At 45.1% G+C, this 19,316-nt stretch overlaps 1 protein-coding gene across 1 annotated transcript in view; it reads left to right on the top strand.

Annotated features, from left to right (window-relative positions):
* LOC146196696 (sodium/mannose cotransporter SLC5A10-like) overlaps nucleotides 1–19,316 on the top strand; it is a 42,815-nt gene that overhangs the window by 11,701 nt on the left and 11,798 nt on the right. The window contains exons 2-8 of the mRNA XM_084598466.1: nucleotides 8,961–9,032; nucleotides 10,087–10,191; nucleotides 11,949–12,008; nucleotides 14,437–14,541; nucleotides 15,178–15,283; nucleotides 15,491–15,571; nucleotides 18,583–18,806. Of these exons, the coding sequence (XP_084454592.1) occupies nucleotides 8,961–9,032; nucleotides 10,087–10,191; nucleotides 11,949–12,008; nucleotides 14,437–14,541; nucleotides 15,178–15,283; nucleotides 15,491–15,571; nucleotides 18,583–18,806 (753 nt within the window). The remainder of the gene's footprint in view (nucleotides 1–8,960; nucleotides 9,033–10,086; nucleotides 10,192–11,948; nucleotides 12,009–14,436; nucleotides 14,542–15,177; nucleotides 15,284–15,490; nucleotides 15,572–18,582; nucleotides 18,807–19,316) is intronic.

Below are 19,316 nucleotides of genomic sequence, written 5' to 3'. Positions count from 1 at the left end.
CTGTGCTTAATAACTCTTCTGGCCTAGCTTGTGGTATTACAATTGCAGTTACGAGGACTAGTCAGTATTCACCAAGCACACTAATGAATACAGTTAGGGAGGAAATATCCATGATTTTTAAAGAATTACTGACTGAAGAAAATCAATCTAGGTCCTCCGCATGGACCCGGGGCCACTGCCTGAATTGTTACACTTTATGAGCGGCCCTCGCGGAACTGGTTCGAACAATACAAGCGCGATACACTTTTTCTAAGTACTGTTAGTTGAGGACATTAATGCTCGTGAATTAATGAAAAGCTGCGTGAGTTATTTCTCAGCCAGTTCCCAAGACTGCTTCCACGACTGCTTAAAAACTTTCCTAAGCTGCTCTGTGTTTTTAAGGAGTGTTTGTACAGGTTATGTTTACTTATTTTATAGAGCTGTGTAACTTATGCAGCAGAGTTTCATTTCACAACTGTGTGCTTTCTGAACAGTGCACACTAATGTGAACACGTCGTGCCACTCAGCGTGCTTAACTGGCCGTAAATTACATTAAATACAACCTCTGTGTCCCACCCTACGAGACAGTACATGAGACACTGCCGTCAAAGCCTACAGCCCGAGGAGTTCCTTCCTATCGGCGAAACGAACTGAGGTCTATAAACTACTACAATAAGCAGAACCAGCCAGACAGAGCACGGGAGCTGGGGGCTACACCCGGGGCAATGTCAATGACGCCGCGCACACCCCTGTCGAAGGGCTGCTGTGGTACGCAAAAAAATTGGTCCTGATTACGAAGCATTACACGCGCAACCATTTGCTGGCGCGCCGCGCGCTGGAGAACTGTACCCGACAGACGGCGCGTCGCCCAGCTAATGGCCGGCAATTTCCTTCTCCTCCCCTTTGCCGACGAGCGCCCTTTGGTAGCATACATCTACGCCTCTACTACAACCTCCGTCGCTTGGCTCATCGGGAATTCCGCGGAAAAGCGTTCGTGTCCGGCCTCCAGAACGACGGCCGCGAATCTCGAAAAAGACCGCACGTGCGACGGTTGTCTGCGTTGGCCTGATCTGGCGAACTGATTCGGCCCGTGCACCTACCAAGTACACCAGATGCATTCCCCCGGTCCCACGGTGGCTTGTGAAGACATCGCTCAAGCGTTGAAAAAGAAGGCGCTGTCACGATGATCGATGCCGGAAACAGGAGCGAACGGAAAAATGACGTGTTCTACTTTTGTCGCCTTCCCCACTCGAAACCCGCGTGCTTCCAACTCAAGGGGTTAAAAGTTCTATCCGGCCACCGGATGTGTTGCAGCCAGCCTCTCACTGCCGCTCACAATAGCAAAGATGGCCACCTGTCATACAGACAAGTAAACGCATTTTTGGGAGCTGATGCTGCCGGCGTGACGCCCAAGTTTTGAACAGTACAGTGAAAGCATATACAGAGTGCGACAGTGATGATTGTTTTCCCGTGGCACTCATTGATCAAGCTTTCATTCGGCCATTATCCTAATACCACCATCAAAATAATCAGTGTGATGTTCAAGTCATGACCTTAGAAAGTTGTCGAGTGGTTTATGCATTTTCTCGGCAATACCGTTGACATAAAAAAAAAAGAAAAACTGAATAATTGAAGTTTTCTGTTGAGGGAAATACTGTTGGTTCATAGGGGATTCAACGGGTGATCCCTGTGCAGGAAAAGTTCTTCATAGCTCGACCATACAGCCACAAAGTTATCAAGAATGGGCTGGCGCATTTGAATTAAAGATGCTGCTTTGAAAGCTTTTGCGTCTAGGTATGAAGTTAGACGTTAACCGCGTGCTGTGAGTGATATTAAGGCACCAGAAAAAAAAAATCAAGTTATCGCTACCATTTGCATGACAAAGAAAGGAAGAACCAATTTGGTGAAGTTTATTGGTATTCAAATTCATCAAAACCATGTAAGAGAAATAATCACTTCGTTTAGGAGACCACGAAAAAGACATCGCGTCTTTGTGCTTTTGTATCTTCTCTCGAACATGTGTGCTAAAAAAAATTGAAAACTGTAAACGAAATTCTCATTAATGTTTTTATCATATTAAGAATTATGTCATAGGGCATACGTGTCGGCACGTACAAAACTAAACGGACCACGAAATTTCCTTCTAAAAGTTTTCACGCGCTGCATATTTAAAACTGGCAGTCGTTGTATGTGCGAACCGGTAGTAGACGCCAGTGCACTGTCACTTGGAGAAATAATGATTTCTTATCTCCAGTGCAGAAGACGTGATTTTAAATTGAACGAAAAAGCGTGCTCCGTTTACTTAAGTCCGCACCTGCACTTACGTTTTAAATTGAATTTTAAAGATAGGTTTTCGAATTCTTGTTGTTTGAAGAAGCGTTAACGTGAGTAGTCAATATAACTGAATCCTCTCATCTAAACGTAAAGCTACAATTTCTGGCGGGTCCTGCATGGCACCTACTGGGATTTAGCGGAGGGGGCATACCTTGCGCTTTCAGCAGGCCGCGCTAGAAAATCCCACAAAACAATCTGGCGCGATCGAACCAAACGTAAAAGGCAGCCAGGAAATAGCTGCCGTCTCGAAATGCGAAATACAATATTTCAGTGGCGATTTTGTTCGCCTGCAACATTTTTTCATTCGGTATTAGATTTCTACCATAGGCTTCCTCTACTTCGAATCTGTCTCGAGTGTACAAAGGTACATATTTTTTTTTTTCATGTCTGCTCTTTCCCGGGGAAAGGAATCTAAGCGCCAAGAGCGGTCTAAACAGCAGGCTAATCGGCTGCCAAAAACATTCTCCTCGCAGCTCAGAAGCGCTCCTGGTATACGGCTCACTGAGCTCAAGGTCGTCGCGTCATTAATGGGCTTTACGGCGGTGACCGCAACGACGGGAAAGGCTGGACGCGCAGGAAACAAAACAGGGATCGTCGCCTCTATGAAACGATGCGGGTAAAAATGTAAACAACACGGCGGACGCGACGCGAGGAATAAAAGGATCAGAATTGCCGACAAGAAAGAAAGAGGACTGCCACAATAGAGCTAGAACTGGATGCGGCGGCGGAGGAGTGTCAGCTGTTCTTGTGAATTGCTGGTCGGCGAACAACGGCAGAAAAAGGAACTAAAGAGAGAAAAAAGAAGGGCCACTTAGCGCAAATCCGGTTCTGAGAGTGTTGCGTGAGCTCTACCCACCCCTTCTTTCGTCGTATTCGTGAGAACGCACGTGGCGAGGTCTTTAAAGGGTTGTTTTGGGAGAGCATGGTTTCGGCACCGTTTTCGCTCGGGGCCACGTCGGCGAGGTTGGCTGGTTGTCGGCGAGCACGGTCGAACGCTTGTACATGCGCGGAATATTGCAAAGCTGTCTCGAAGAAGGAGGTATGGATCGGTATCCCCTAAGGCCGCGGTTCTCGAAGCTAGTTCGCACGCATTTAAACGAAGCGAGCGACATTGGCTTGGTTTTGGTGACGCTTGCTGAGTGCTTAACGGTCTAACGGTGCTTTGAAGGGGATTTTTTTGTTTTTTGTTTTCACATACGACTAACTGGAGCGAAGTTCATCGGCGTGACATATTTGACCCGGGCTATCTTGAGCAGAGCGTTTCTTTAACGCTGGCGGCTTATAAGGAGTCACTATGACAGCTGGCAAAATATGAAATTTAATGACTGAAGATATTGTAAGTCGATTAACTGAGTTTCAATTTTATTTGAACTGGCAACTCGTTCCTGTCTCTAGCACATGCAGATATTCTGGGAAGTCGGGCTCCTATAAATGCTTCTATGCACATGGGAATCTGTTTTTGGTCCATTTCAACTTGAACTCGCTTTATTCCATTCATTTTTCTGTCGACCACTACTGCTCGTACCTGCAGCAACTTCGTCCTATTGTATATATGGGTATCTGTCAGCGCGTCACTAAATTACATCACTGCAACAGGTATTGGGAAGCAAAAGATCCCAGTCCTGTACAACAAACAACAAGCTGCTTGCTCGAACGGCAAATTATTCGCGAACATTGAACAGGGTGCTTCTCACTTTTTCGTGTTTACAGTAAGCGCGACTACGCATCTTTCGGCATATTACGAACACTAGTGACCTTACTTAATGAGCTTAGTGGAACAACTAGTAAGCAGAAGATTGGTTTGGTTTGGTTTGTGAGGTTTAACGTCCCAAAGCGACTCAGGCTATGAGAGACGTTAAGCAAAAGAATGAAAAAGGAAAATAATTATTGGACGAATAAATGAGTGAAGGAAGGAAAGTAAAAAGCGAATGAATGAGCGAATCTAGAACGCTGGGCTAATGCATGTTTCAAAGCACAGATGAAGCACGGGAAAAAGAATATGTAAGCAATACAGGAACATCCCATCCACACTAAAATCGGGAAAAGCAAGGGTCTACTGTTCACTCTCGAACGCGATGGGAGAAATACTGCAGGTGCCACCCTTCTTGAGACAGGCTCATATACTGTTTTAAATATTCCTGTTAACTTCAGCGCCCCATGGGCGTGTTTTTAAATTCCCAATGTATTTGCTGTGCAAGGGTTCCAGTGCCGAAGATCAGGCCCAGTGCCATCGTCTCATTGTCATAGAGGGTGACAATGCCGTCGATGGGTTCGGCTGCTTGGATGGGTTCCGTCGGCTTCAGTGGCTTCCGTTGCTTTCGATGGGCTCCTTCGCCTTCGGTGGGTTCCGTTATATTGTATGGGTTTATTTGACTTTGATGGGTTCCGTTGCCTTCGATTTGTTTCTTTGCAGTCAATGAACCTTATTACTGAGGAGCACTGAATCAAAGAAGGCTGATTGATCATAGTGCTATCATCGGAACTAATGTTTACTGCTGCACAAACTGCGTCGAATACACCGGGTGTTCGGTTACCTATGCGGATGGCCCAATTAATGCGGCGGAAAGCCGGTGACACCCATTGCGAGATCCAGCGGCAATAGACACGCGGGAAGCTTCAGTCGTTCATGGCGACCTCGTTCGCCTCGAACCGTCGTCTTTCTATGCCGGGCTTCCTCTTCGCTAAACCGCGGTGTAAAAAAGAGAAAGAGAGAGGTACAAAAAAAACAACAACAAAAAAAAACCCTCCTCGGATGTGTATTTTGGAGCCACCACGTGCAACCCAACAACATTGCGCAACCGCATGAAAGAGAATCGCTCGGAGGGGAAAACAGAGTGCACGGCCGCTCCAGAAGGAAGGTTGAGTTTGCAATATTGCCGCGAATGGGCGACAAGAAAAAAGAAAAGGCCGTGCTTGGCGTGGGGAAATACTCGGAGTTACCCTCCTCCTGGAGGCGCGTTCGGAATGATGCATACTAACCTGCACCAGCTCCGTCCTACATCGCCGTATTGCCACTCGCTTTCCGATTGAGGATGGACGTAGTCATCGTCTGGCGCTCCTTGTTATGTGTTCACGCGTTGCTCCATAGCGTAATGGCCAAGGAAACCGCCGTTGAATGAATGCTACGATCGTAGATCGTGATTTCGTCGGGTGCTTCTATTTTTGTGCTGGCATATCCACCTCCGGCATTGTCTCAAGGCGATCGGTATTTAACACATGACGTAGCGGAAAGGTGGAACAGGGAAGAAAACAAAAACCTGGTTCGAGCATTGTTCCTTTTGTATTGTTTCATCAAAATCCGGAGCTGCTGCACGGTGATGTTTTATATCGACTAACGGCAAGGTTACGGCTGTGTTTGATGCCTGACTATGACATCACATTTCTCTGAGTACTCATGGGCTCAACTCGTGGATTTTAGAATTTCGGTGCGCTCCAAAAATCTGCGGAGCACTAGATGTTCAAGAACTGCACCGAGTCTTGGCACATACCTACTAGTCCACGCTGCATTTCTAAGGGTTAGATGTGTGGGATAGCTCTCGCGATAATTTTTTCTTTTTTTCTGCAATTTTGTCTTTCAGATACTTGTTGCGGCAATTTGTTCGTAAGCTGCTTTCTTGTATTTTTATCAATCATTCAGCAATGAGGTTGATCTCTTTGTTGCTAGCATTTTTCTCTGCACCTGATATTTACCTGGTTAAAATCGACATAATGTAGGCTGCATCGGAAGGGGAGCTTATCCTTCAGAGCACAAATTCAGAGCCGCTGATATAGTCTGTTACGACTGACTTAATCAGGCAGCGGCTGCATAAAGGTGACAACAATGTCGATTGTACTGGTCACAAACAGCAAAGATAACCAATGACGGCACTTCGGTCTAGGGCAAATGCCGCAATGGCTATCGACGAGTCACTGGAATTCCATGTGACTCTCCCCCAGACCACGCCGAGTGTTGGATGTTCTTGCCGGGTTTTTCCCAATCACCTTCAATTCTTTTCTTGCTCTCTATATCGAAGTATTGTTTGTCACGAGCTTGGCACGAAACGTCGGGGAAACACTGACAAGATTGGCGGGGCAACAGCATCGCCCATCACTGATGCCCATTCGTATATTTCCATCGCACGTGTCCGGGGTTAAGGACTTCTTTGGCAATAACAGCATCCTCAAAAAAGAGAGGCAGGTAGGTGTGGAAGAGCGCAAACCTAAGTTCACTCTATCGTCTCGATAGCAACCGCGCGCATTCAGCAAAATGACGCGAGGAACGTATTTGCTGCTTTCGTACTCCTTGCCGATAGTTTTCTAACTCTTCAATAGAAGTGTACACATTTTAGGGCCACCTCGCAGTGTCGAGTTGAAGGAGAAGGGGAGAGGAGAGGAACGAGGAAGTTTCTTTTTTTCTTGCGCGAACCAGCCATACATCACGGTCGTCCGCCTAATTACGGAGCAACGCTGCCGGCCGGGTGCGCCTCAGCTGCTTCAAGCAGCCCTGCAGCACAATTACGAGGTGAAGGCTAGCACTGAAACACCAGAGAGTGAATGTGAGCAAAGGGGATAAATAGCAGGCCTGACATAAGCGGCGCGGTTTGGTTCTCTATCTTGCTGCAACATACGTTTATAGAAGCCCGACGAAGATGAATGCCCGTGAAATTGTGAGGAGCCTGTGTGTCATCGTGTATGACGTTGCGTTTTCCTGGCACGTCGCATGTCCTTTACAGTTTGTCACCGCGTGTCAGCGCTCGAGGTTTTTGTTCGGAAGAGGTGTGTAAAGGCGTCGGAATATTTGCATAATTTACTCCAGTATTTAGGAAAGAATGCATTTTAAAACCACAATACAGATATATGTGTGATCGAGTAGTCATGAAGGCAAGAACATCACTAATATCTCTTCTAATATCAGCTAAAACATATCGACCGAGTAACGAACAAAAAGCGCAATTTGGAGATAATTCTTAGCCTGCAATTTAAAACAAAATGATTTAACAAAACAAAACAAAAATATCAGAAGTGCACGTTTAAAGTAATGAAGCCTGCAATAACAGTTGCGGAATAAAGATTGCAGAACGCGTGTCATTAACCTACAGGTTTGTGGAGCAGGCAAAATGAAAAAATAATGAAAATTAATGAGGTGCACAGATACGCAAGTCGCAGTTTTCTGCGCAAACTATGCACAATGGTCACGTAATGCATTACAGCATGCATGATAAAGCCTTCGAGGTGGCTGTATACGTCATGCTCGAGACATTTTAGAGGGAGATCAAAGAAGACGAAACGGGGAAAAACCTTCAAAGGTACGAGGCCAAGGCTATGCTGATGGCGAATCTTTGTGAGCCTGATGTAAATGTTTTTCTTTAACGTAATAAAGCGTGACATTTCACACTAGCGATCTTGTGGCGTCCTGACAGCATCTCGTCTCGCTGCCCAATTATTTCTCGTCACGTGCAATTACGTGAACCTTAAGCGAAACCCTTTTATTGCCAGCTAAGTGACAAGCAGCTAACAGGTTAATCATGAGACGACGTTCGTTGCGAGAGCTGACAGTCCGGCACTGTTTCACGCCGGCCTTGGTCTGGACGGTCAGTCGCTCTTGCAAAACAGCCAACAAGGGGTCCCCAGGAAAAAAAAAAAACAAAAAAAAAAACGAAGTAAATGCGAGGGGGAGTGTAGCGTTTTCCTTAAAGGGCCAGTTCTGGCAGCTGAGCTGTTCTATTAAAATTCCTGTCGCTGCTCGTGGTGTCGCGGCTGTCGTGTTGCATAAAGTCTAGCTTGAGTCGTATTAATATGCATAGCTCATTACGTTGTTTTCAGAAGCGCTTCAGCGATATTGCTTTTATTATTATTATTTTTTTACAATGGGGTAACGCGTAGGCGAGAGAAGTGAAGCTTCTTTATGTGGTTACCTGAAACTACCATCATACAAAAGCTTTCTCTTCATTTCTCTATCTGGCTTCTTCAGCCTATTTAAGGGCGTGAGAAAAGAGAAATAGATGAAACTAGAAAAATAATAAATAAACAAAAGAAAAGTACAAGCGAATATTCCGAGTAATGGTATCTGCAAATATCTTTTTTGTTATTCAATTTTTGAGTAGAGTAATAGTGCTATTCTAAATAAATATCTATTTTTAAATAGCCACTTGAAATTTTATCTCGGGCACAAACACAATAGAGAGATTTAGCACACCGTGATCCGCAATCCGCTACCGTGATCCGCCACCGCGCGTTCCACTGCGCATGCCCAGATCACTTTGATGCCAATAGATGGCGCCACATACTTGATGTCGGCGCATTGACCTGCCGCATCGGAACCAATCAGCTTGTGCGCCCCGCCCACGAGCTGTAGAGGGTCGCGGTGGCGGATCACGAATCACGGTATGCTAAATCTCTCTAATAAAAGCGAGTCGCTACCCCGCGGTGGCTCAGTGGTTACGTCGCTCAACTGCCGAACACAAGGATACGACATCAAATTCGGACCGCGACAACTGCGGCACTTAACGATGTAAGTGCACGTTAATGAACTCTGGATGGTTGAAATTTCCGGAGCCCTCCACTATGACGTATCTCATAACCTGAGTAGCTTTAGGACGTTAAAAATCATAAATCCTTAACTATGATACATGAGAGTCACGAACGTTTTTCCCTACTTTCCTGCGCAGTCGTCATGGAAAAGCAGTCGTGGATCCATGAGTGGCTACTTCCTGGCCAGCCGAAGCATGCACTGGATACCGGTGAGTGTACCTTCTGATCACTTACGACAGCCTTTCGCTATTTGGAACCAGACATAAGCGAGTCGTTCCTGTATATAGGATAGACAGGCCCACTAATTCTTCCTCTTGATTCCGATTAGAATGCCGGTTAGTCGCGTTTCTTCCCTAACCTACTCGACACTTTATGGTACGCAACGAAGACAAACACGAATAGAGAAAGACGACACTGGCGCCCACTACCAACTGTAATACAAGATGGAACGCAAACTTCCTCTTTCACACCCAGACACAACCTCTTCCTCTACTCGTAAGTGCATCACACTCTCACATCTCGTTTTTTCAGTCTGCTTGAGGAAGAAGAGGTGTGAGAGTGACGTGTTGTGCCTGGGTGTGAAAGAGGAAGTTCGGGTTCCGTTTTATGCCACAGTTAGTAATGGGCGCCAGTGTTGTCTTTGATTCTTCGTGTTTGTCTCCGTTGCGACGCAGCTCTGCGTATTTTGGACTAACTCGCCCCACAAGCTGTTATTCTGCCGTATTGCTTGCCCAAACTGTAATACTCGTATTTGTTCTCTGATCCATTCGGAATTCTTCGTTACTGAATGTTACCATATTGCTGTTTCGAGCTTAAACTGTGCCACCGAAATGTCAATGCATGATACCGGAAAATAATGCTTTCCTGTCTAAATCTTCAGCTCCTTTTTTGTCTCATTCTGTTCATGCTTTTTCTTCACTGGGGCACGAAATAATTCCTCTAGCGCAGAGTGTATATATAAAAACGAAGTCATTGCGTCTGTGAATACCGATGCCTGAACCATCGAGAAATTTTCTTTTTAAGCGATATCAACGTGACCAGCACACTGCTTCAATTTACCTTGCGTTCGAGGACCAGGAAAACAGGCATTCTATACAGACCAGACAGATTAAAGCTGAAGGTGAATTCGAGGGGGGGGTATAGATTGTGATAACCACTTTTATTGCCTCTCATAGTAACTACCAGGGATTGTGTGTCAATTTGTGGTCGTACGAACGAAGGCTTCGAATAATAGTGCGTTTCATTTTGCCCTCTTCACTCTAGGTCGGCGCTTCGCTTTTTGCCAGCAACATCGGGAGTGGCCACTTTGTCGGCTTGGCAGGTTCCGGCGCGGCTACGGGTATCGGCATCGCCGGATTTGAACTCAATGTACGTATTCTTTTTTTTTAATTTGAGAAGTTTGCCGCAAGGCATAAGTTGAGAAAGGAGGAACGGAATGCAGGAGATACAAAGTTAAAAGAAGGAGCGAAGTCCAGTTTCTATAAGGTAGTCGCAGAGGTTGGCGGTGTAGTGGTTGTCCATTGTCCACTTCTCATAATCACAATCGCGGTTCCACCGCAGGCCCACCTTCATGAGTAGCCGTTGTTCCTGACAACGGTTTACATCAACACTGCGTTTCAACCTCTTCTTTGTAAATGTCGACAAGCAACGCCTATTTTAATACTTGCGCAGTTATACCAGAAATAGTGCGACTGCAAAAGGTTCAGCAGAACCAGGCGCCAGATATTTTATTCCTCGGAAGACGACTTGGTACACGGCTGTAAACAGGAGCAAAGATAAAAGAAGGAGAAAATTACGCTCAGGCTTTCTTTATACAATAAACCTAAAAGCTTCCGCAAATCTTCAGATATCTGATTTTTTTTCCCTTTACTTTGCTTATTGTTTGAATTTTTCGTGTTCAAATTTACTTCTTACACGACGATGTTTCGTGCGGAATCGCAAGTAGAGTAAAAAGAGAAGGCTTGGTTTGGTTTCCTTTGTGGGGGTTAACGTCCCAAAGCAACTAAAGTAATGAGACGCCGTAGTGGAGGACTCCGGAAATTTCGATCACCTGGGGTTCTTTAACATGCACTGACATCGCACAGCACACGGGCGCATCGCACTGCACCATGAAAGCTTCAGGCACGAAATAGCAACTGGTTGGTTTTCGCTCTCCTCCCTTTAAACCAGGCACACGTCAGCAGGAGACATCGATTTACTTATTACGGAAAGTTTAACTAGGATTTTGAGGAAGTCTGGTCGCATGTACATTTGAATAGCGTTGGATTCTGGTACCCTGACGCTTTTCTAAACTCGATGTGCACGATATATTCAATGATCGATACTCCTCCCGAACAAGAACATTTATAGGTTCAGACGGTGAAGCCGCTTGCGACATCTCCTGACGGAACGCCAGCAGGAAATTCGATGTTCACACCATACTATGCGCGGGAGCGTAAAAATCAAATAAACAAACAAAAACATGCTCATTTCAGACACGAGGTCCCCCATGAATTATCTCGCATGATACGAAGCTCTTTCGAGACGCGTGCCTAGAAAACGACCACTTTTGCAGTCGATAAGCTGCTATTGCATCCATTTCAGACTAATGGTAGATAAAAGAATGGTGCGTTATCTAGAGATTACACGCACGTGAGAGCTAGACTGTTTGGTTTCTTGAGAGCAGCTATTATACCGATAAGCTGGAAGGCAATTTCTAAACCACTTCCTGCCTTTAAACCTGCTGGGCTTGCTCTTTTATAGCCTTCCCGCGTAATCAACACGGAATTGTAGCCTCTTTCGATTAAATTGCTGCCAGGTCCGTACAAAGAATAACACGGACGAAATGTAAATGAGTACTTAAATGAAATAAACCATAGCAGGAAACACCACACACAATAAAAGTTGAAAAGTGCAGCTTGGAAGTAAAAAGTAAGGCGAAAGAAAGTGGGGGAGGGAGATCCCGTGATGCTAGTGATGGTGATATACGTATAATATACTCTCGGAGCTCAAGTGTACAACATATTCTTAGCAGAAACTACAATGCATTCAATATGTCGGACTTTCGAAACTCGCAAATCATGTGCGCACTCGGCAAACATCCGAATTTTCTGTGACCCGTATTTCCTTCGTTTTTCTTTTCACAGGCTATTTTCATCCTCATGATCCTCGGCTGGTTCTTCGTTCCTGTCTATGTGGCATCAGGGGTGAGTGTTATCTTTCAGCTTTAAGCATGTTTGCGTGGGAGCTCCACGATGGAGCACCACGCTTAAATCGGTGGTTATTGCCTAATATTATATTAGGGTTCGATAGGGACACAGGATCTGTTTTTGTTAGAAACTACATTTAGGGTACATATCTTTGGAAACAATCGCCAAGTTCTTCTACCGTAGACCCCGAGTTCGCGGACTCGCTCTGGGGGCGTCAGCGCTCCAATTTTGTTGGATGGGAATAAAGGTTGTTCATAATTATCGAAGAGGCTGAGGATACGCCAGTAATTTTTTACTCAAGTGGCTCATGCCGCTCATTTTCATGAGTTGTCTGCCTGTATTTGTTTTGCCACATAAATATGCTAATTTAAAAAAAAAATTTAGTAAACATATGATTCAAAGCACATGAATACAATCCGTTGCAAAATGCGTATGTTCAGTGATATTATTACATTTTTAGAGCTAGAAGGGCTACGGGATTTTTCCTTTTGTAATTAATGGCGCCTCTACTAAGTTAAAAAAATTGATTTAAGAAAGCAAGATTTACAGGAGAGCGAGAATGCTTTCTGACATGTTCTTTTATTTCACAACTGAAGTTCGGTTAAGTAAAAACATATCAGAAAATAATTTGTTCCAGTATTAATTCACTGTGTATGGTCTCTAGTGTACGCGTTTCACAGTACCCACTCTTCCTGCACGCACCAGAACATACCCAAAGGAAACACGGTAGTCTTCCTGCAGACCATTTTCCTAGAGAAGCGCACGAGAAAATATAGTGCGGCGATGACAAAGTCCCTCCTTGGTGGCGTGAGCTGAAAACGGCGAGGTGTCGGAACGCGCCGGGTTTCAAATGCGGTCCCTTGCATATTTGCTTCCAAGGCCCGCTTATATTCGTACCGCGGTTGCATTTGCAGTGGGGAAGCGACCGCATTTCTGAGCGTCTTATTTCGCACCTCCTGTGGCAGCGTAGCGCATACATGCATATCTGCGGCTCGCTCTTACCGAAAGTGAGTCGCCGCCCTCGGAGCCTGAGTGCTACTTTTACTTGAGCACTCCGCGTACCCGATTCCGAGTAACTGCCAACGACAGCGTGCGTCTTGCTGCAACAACCGTAAGGAGGCGACGTGATCGACGGTGAAATGTCTGCGGGATGAAAGGGGTATAGAGACAACAAAACGTCTCCTCTAGGAGTGGAAAAGACTATCAGGCTAGATGATGTTGGTGGCACTGTTGCAAGGACGGGACAAACTTCGCTACAGTCAGGACTTTTCATGGTCTGCCGTTATAAAGGGGAAAACCTCGCAACCGATCAAATCAAATCCAATCCAATCTTGGTGCCTTCTGTATCTTCTTCCTTTCTGCATTTATTCTCCAGCGCAAATACTGTGGTGATCTGTTCGAACGAGCATGTTCTGTTGACACAACGACGTGCGTAACGTTGCTGAAGGCCTTTTGCTATATAAAGCACAAACAAGTTAAGATAATTCGTTCTTTATGAACGCAAAATGCAGAAAAAAATAGAAGAAAATAATAAGGAAGTCATAATTATGCGCTTGCTTGAGCTCAACATGAACTCGGTAGAAAGCAAACAAGTTTCTTGGCTGTTACTTTGTTCTTTAGGCAGTACACCTTCTATCAGATATATGTGTTTTGAATGGCTATGTTCCTGACGAGTTTTCTGCCTAACATACTGCCGCAACAAAACGAACAGAAGTGACATCGTTTACTGTTTTGCTATTAGCTACGGCAAATCGTAAAATTCATGCCTTCTGTCCTCTTGATGCGTTAAGTGCAAGAATATGCTGTTTGGCAATATCTGCTTTGTTGTGCGTCACTACAATGTATATGCCGCCTTAGAACTAACAATTCTCGATATCTAATTGGCAAGAGGCATCCTACCTGTTCCTGCAGCACATTTTAACGTTCAAGAAATAATAATAATTACGTTTCGAATTTCCATGAGCAAGTGTTTGTTGGACGAAACATGTGGTCTCAGTCGTATAATTCTGGATCATGTAGATGCGAATCATAATTGAATCAAGTTCTGGCAGCACTTCACTCATTATGTTGCTGACTTGTATGCAGGGGACAGACTTGAACTTTGAAGGAGGACGTACCTCACCTTCAGAATCGATATTAGAGAGATGATTTTAGGACTAGACTAATCAGGTAATGGACTCGACAGTAGTTTATTTGTGAGCGAATACAGAACAAAATACACGAGATTGACTAGCTTGGTGATACCTATACCTTACACTACCACGCTTTTCAGTGAATGAGGAATTGATGAGATGAGGAGGAAAGAAAGCGATTGATTTTGGTCGGTCGGCCCAAGAGGGATAAACTTCATATTTATATTGGCTGTACATAAGTAATTTCTTTGCAGAACATAATTGTCCTGACCGTGCCTGTTTTTCCACCGTAGGTATACACGATGCCAGAGTACCTCCGGAAGAGATTCGGCGGACAGCGGATACGGGTGTACCTGTCCGTGCTCGCCCTCCTCTTGTCAATCTTCACAAAGATATCGGTACGTGTTAACTTCCGTGTTGGCGCCAGAAGGGACCGGGCCTGCTTGTTAAAGCTTCGATCCTCTCATTGCGTTGTCTGGCCAACTATGCAATATCAGTGTCACATAATAAATTTTGCCATATTTTTATTACTATTGCATACCTTATGCCACTCTTATTGCCGTATCGATCACTTGATCAATGAGGAAATGAAGCGATAATTTTATTGATACGTCGGTAAAGAAATCAATATATTGTTTATATTATTATTCGACCATATATTCAGAAACAAATTACTCACTGATAAAATAAAATAATTGATCGACATGATCGATTTGTGTACTGATCTATCACTCAGCTTGTCGATCTATCGACCACGTGTATATATATCAATTATTCAGTTAGTCGATAGTTTCAGCACTTATCTATAATCTCGTACTACAACCAGAACTAGTACATATCAGGCAGGCAATACGTTAGACAATCGATCGATCGTTATTAAGCCAATCAATTGTTCGATCAGTCAGTACTACGATGCCCACTGCTTCACAGGTCTTGCAAACTTGCAAATATCTATCTTTTCATAAGCGGTTGCTAATTTAGAGGACGGAGATATTAGAGTGCAAATTTTCTACACATCTAAACTATTTCCACAGGCGGACCTCTTCGCTGGCGCAGTGTTCATCAAGCAGGCGCTGGACTGGAACCTTTACCTCTCTGTCGTCGTACTTCTGGCCATCGCCTGCATTTTCACAGTCGCGGGTGAGCGCAATGTTCACTTCCTCCTTTTCAGTCTTGCGTATTCTTTGGTTCTACTCTATTCACCCACTCCGTCAAAGGGCGGCATTTGATGCCAGCTAGGCATGCACCGCGTATATGCTCAGCTTTGCTATTCCACGCCGCTCGCTTCAGAAAGAAAGAAAAAGACCCTGGAACACTACTGGATCTTGATTTTCTTCCCGTTCGCAGGTGGCCTTAGCGCTGTGATATGGACCGACTTTGTCCAGACGATCCTCATTGTGATTGGAGCCTTTGTCCTCATGGTGCTGAGTAAGTATTCAGCGACTCTTTCCTGCCGTCTCTCCTGCCTCATGCTCTTATACTGAGGCTACCTTTTGTTGCCGACGAAATAGTATCGCGCTTTAGTATCCCGCTCCTGCGAGTAACTCTGAATAATGCATGCACACGAGGTGACGAAATCACATTCTTGTCTGCATTTTGCGCATTTATAGAGCGTGTTTACGTTGAGAGAATAGTCTGCGCATATATGTGGTGACTACAAGTTATGACGCACTTCGAATGCGGCCATGGAATGAGAGCGCATCAGGCGAAAGGAAAGGGCTGCGGAGATGACGGTTAGTCTCGTGCCGAGAAGTGCTCTATTATTCATGGGGCTCGATGTAGCCACTGCGAACATCGTCGATGCTATTGCCAAGGGCTAAGAGGCGAGACTAGTCTACATTTTGCAAAATAGGTTTCAGGATAGCATGATTATTCACACTGTTTGGTGAACGTTCCTCACAAATAATAAATTCACTTTGCTTTTAGGAGCATATTTGGTGGTTTTGACGCTCTAATCAATTTATGTTCTTACGAAATGAAAGAAAGTTATAGTAAGAAAGTAAAAGAAATGAGTGCGCGATTGTGACAGGAAAACAGCCAGAACGAAAAATGAAAAAAAATGTAAAACGCGATGGAAGACCGTCGCAAAAAAAAAAAGAAAAGAAAAAAAAACGTAATTATCTCGACATATTGCTTTTCGAAAGAAATATTTTTTAGTTCAGAACTTGATTTCTTTTCTGGTGTGCTGTACATATGAAGGGCAGGACACGCAGGCTTTTCAAACCACTATTTTCGTTTTGTACCTTTGATTGGTTTTGGGCTTCTTCATTTTTACTCAGCAGCACGCTGTGCTCAGCTGTATTAGCGTCTATATTCCAATTTCAGGTTTAGGCTGATGACTGCGTTACGCGCCTCGAGTACCTGCTTTGTTTTTTTAGCTTTATACAAGGAGTGTTGAAATAATCGTTATAGATGTAAGCTTCCGAGTCGGGTACATCAAACTATTCCACAAAACATCGTAAATATTATGTTTGTTGCCTTCATCATGAATTATTTTATGTTCGCACTCAAACAAGCATATGACTTATTTGAGGCATAAAAGATTTTTCTTACCTTTGGAAAATCGTTTTTGGCTTGCCATAGGGCGATTTGTGATGTAACAATGGTAATAATAATTGGTTCGCAGGAAAAGAAAGGCGCAGTGTCTGTCACACTTGCTTCCGTGCAAAAAAAAAAAAAAAAAAAAAACTGATTTATTTATAGGAAGGGAAAGGCGCGGTAACTGTCTCTTTTCTGTGGACACCGCAACCACGCCGTAAGGGAAGGGAGGAAGGTGGGAGTGAAAGTGGAAAGAGAGAAAGAGGAGCCGTAGTGGAGGGCTACGGGGTAATTTCGACCACCTGGGGATCTTTAACGTGCGCAGCTTCCGTGCTAACGTGCTTCCGTGCAAACCTGGACCATGCCTAAGGGAAGAGAGGAAGGTGTTCTGTGGACACTTGAACCGCGTCTAAGTGAAGGGAGGATGGTGGGAGTGAAAGCAAAGAGAAAGATACGCTGTAGTGGAGGGCTTCGGAGTAATTTTGACCCCCCGGGGATCCTTAACGTGTACTGACATTGCACAGCACACGGACGCTTCTGTTTCACCTCCGTCGAAACGCAGCCGCCGGCAGTCGGGTTGGAACCCGCGTGCACAGTACTCTGGCACCTTAACCACTGTGCCACCGAACGTAGGCATTTATTAGCGGGAAAGCCGTTCAGGAGTGGCGTGAGCAGGAAGTGATACCAATAATATTACGTGATTTCTTCTCAAAACTGTGACTGAGCCGTTCTTTGTGGAGCGTTCAGGGTGACGTCATAACATTTGGCATCCCATTTAGCATGCTTATCCTAATGAAGTTGGAGTCTAGTATGCGTAGAGATTCGAACCGACGGCATATGTATCTCTCATTGTACGCCGTTAATTGTAAGAGGTGCCCACCTAAAAGTAAGGCAAACAATGCGCCTTTCTTTTCCTGAAAATGATTAATGATGATTGGTTCACAGGAAGGGAAAGGCGCAGTATCTGTCACACTTGTGTCTGTGGACACCTGAACCGCGCCGTAAGGGAAGGGAGGAAGGGGGGAAGTTAAAGTGGAAAGAGAGAAAGAGGAGCCGTAGTGGAGGGCTACGGAGTAATTTCGACCACCTGGGGATCTTTAACGTGCGCTGACATCGCACAGCACATGGACGCCTTTTCGTTTCGCCTCCATCGAAACGCAGCCGCCGAGGTCGGATTCGAACCCGGGTATTCCGGACAGTAGTCGGGCGTCTTACCACTGCACCACCCCGGCGGGGCACCTGAAAATCACCCAATTTTTATTTCGGGAAGGGCACACTTTTCTAAACTCTGCGCAAATACCTTAATTGTATACTTTCTTTGTGAAGCGAGCTAATTCTTCCAGCTGTACTATGTACAAATCCCCCCATCTCGCCTTTTTCTTTTGAGGTGCACTTTTTTAGGTGGGATACAACTCAAATCTGCATTAATCATGCATCGATCGAATTCCTCCCTGACAGAAAGTAGACCTGTATTATAGCTTTCCTTGTTGCCTAAAGCTAACCATAAGACCATATTATAAGCTCAAGAATTTTGATGTCTCTGGCTTCTTTGGTATGTTCAGATATAAAGAAATTACTAATTATTTTGCTGTTCAACGGAGTAATATCACCGCACGTACCAACTGCTGCTTTTTTCTTTCTTCTACTTTCTATTCTATAGTTTAGAATATTTAGCGTCTCTGAAGCGGGTCGCATTGCATTCAAAACCCCGCCAAACAGCGCTTTCGCGAGTCTTAATATGATTGAGCAGAGTGATACCCTGGCAAATTTCGTGTTTTTCGTACTTGTTTTCGTGAGAAAAAATATACAATTCGTTATGAAACCGGCTAAAACCTGTGGCAGTTATGTATCCCACAATGCTGGCAAGCTGTGCGCTTACCGTGTTCTGTGCGGCTATGCAGGTCTGATCCGTGTGGGTGGCTATGAGAAACTGATGCACGACTTCGCGTTCGCCGAGCCAACCAACATCAGCTACGTCCGGTTCTCTGCGGACAACGTGTCCTGCTCCAAGGTTCCCGACAACTACAACCACCTGCTGCGCACAGCCAGTGACCCGCAACTTCCCTGGACCGGAATAGTCTTCGGCATAACCATCTCAGCCGTCTGGTACTGGTGTTCCGACCAGGTGAGCAGATGCGTTCTGTCCCTCGTTTGTCTCTATGCCGTCTAGACTCTGACTACATGCAGGTAAAGACAAATAATGAAGTCGTCGCTTAATATTTGCGCACCACTGTTTTTGAGTGCCACGTTCCCGAAGAGCAGGTCGCAGGTCGATCTCTGCTTTTGAAAGCCATCATGCTAACCTAATAGCTTTCTATAGTCGCTCGAAGACTAAGGCCGCATTCGGCCGGTGGTTGAAACTCTGGGCATCTGAACATACCTAGGCAGCGCCAGAGATCAGCCTACAACGACATTAGACTACACTATCGGTCTGAAAATATTCGCTACCCCCCCCCCCCCCCCCCCCCTCCTTAACTAAACACACGCTCGAAGACTAGTCACGATAGCGGACAGGCGGGTGTCGATTGTGAGTCATTATTAAGTATACGCCGACCTGCTGTTTTCCCAAGAGTAGCCTCCCGGCAGGGTGTGATTTTCAGCCGTGTAGTAGACATTTTATGACATGCGCCGTCTT

This window comes from Amblyomma maculatum, chromosome 3, assembly GCF_055883805.1.
Source record: "Amblyomma maculatum isolate TAMU_Amacu chromosome 3, ASM5588380v1, whole genome shotgun sequence".
In the NCBI taxonomy this organism is placed as follows: domain Eukaryota; kingdom Metazoa; phylum Arthropoda; class Arachnida; order Ixodida; family Ixodidae; genus Amblyomma; species Amblyomma maculatum.
This window is presented reverse-complemented; position numbering and strand designations above follow the sequence as displayed.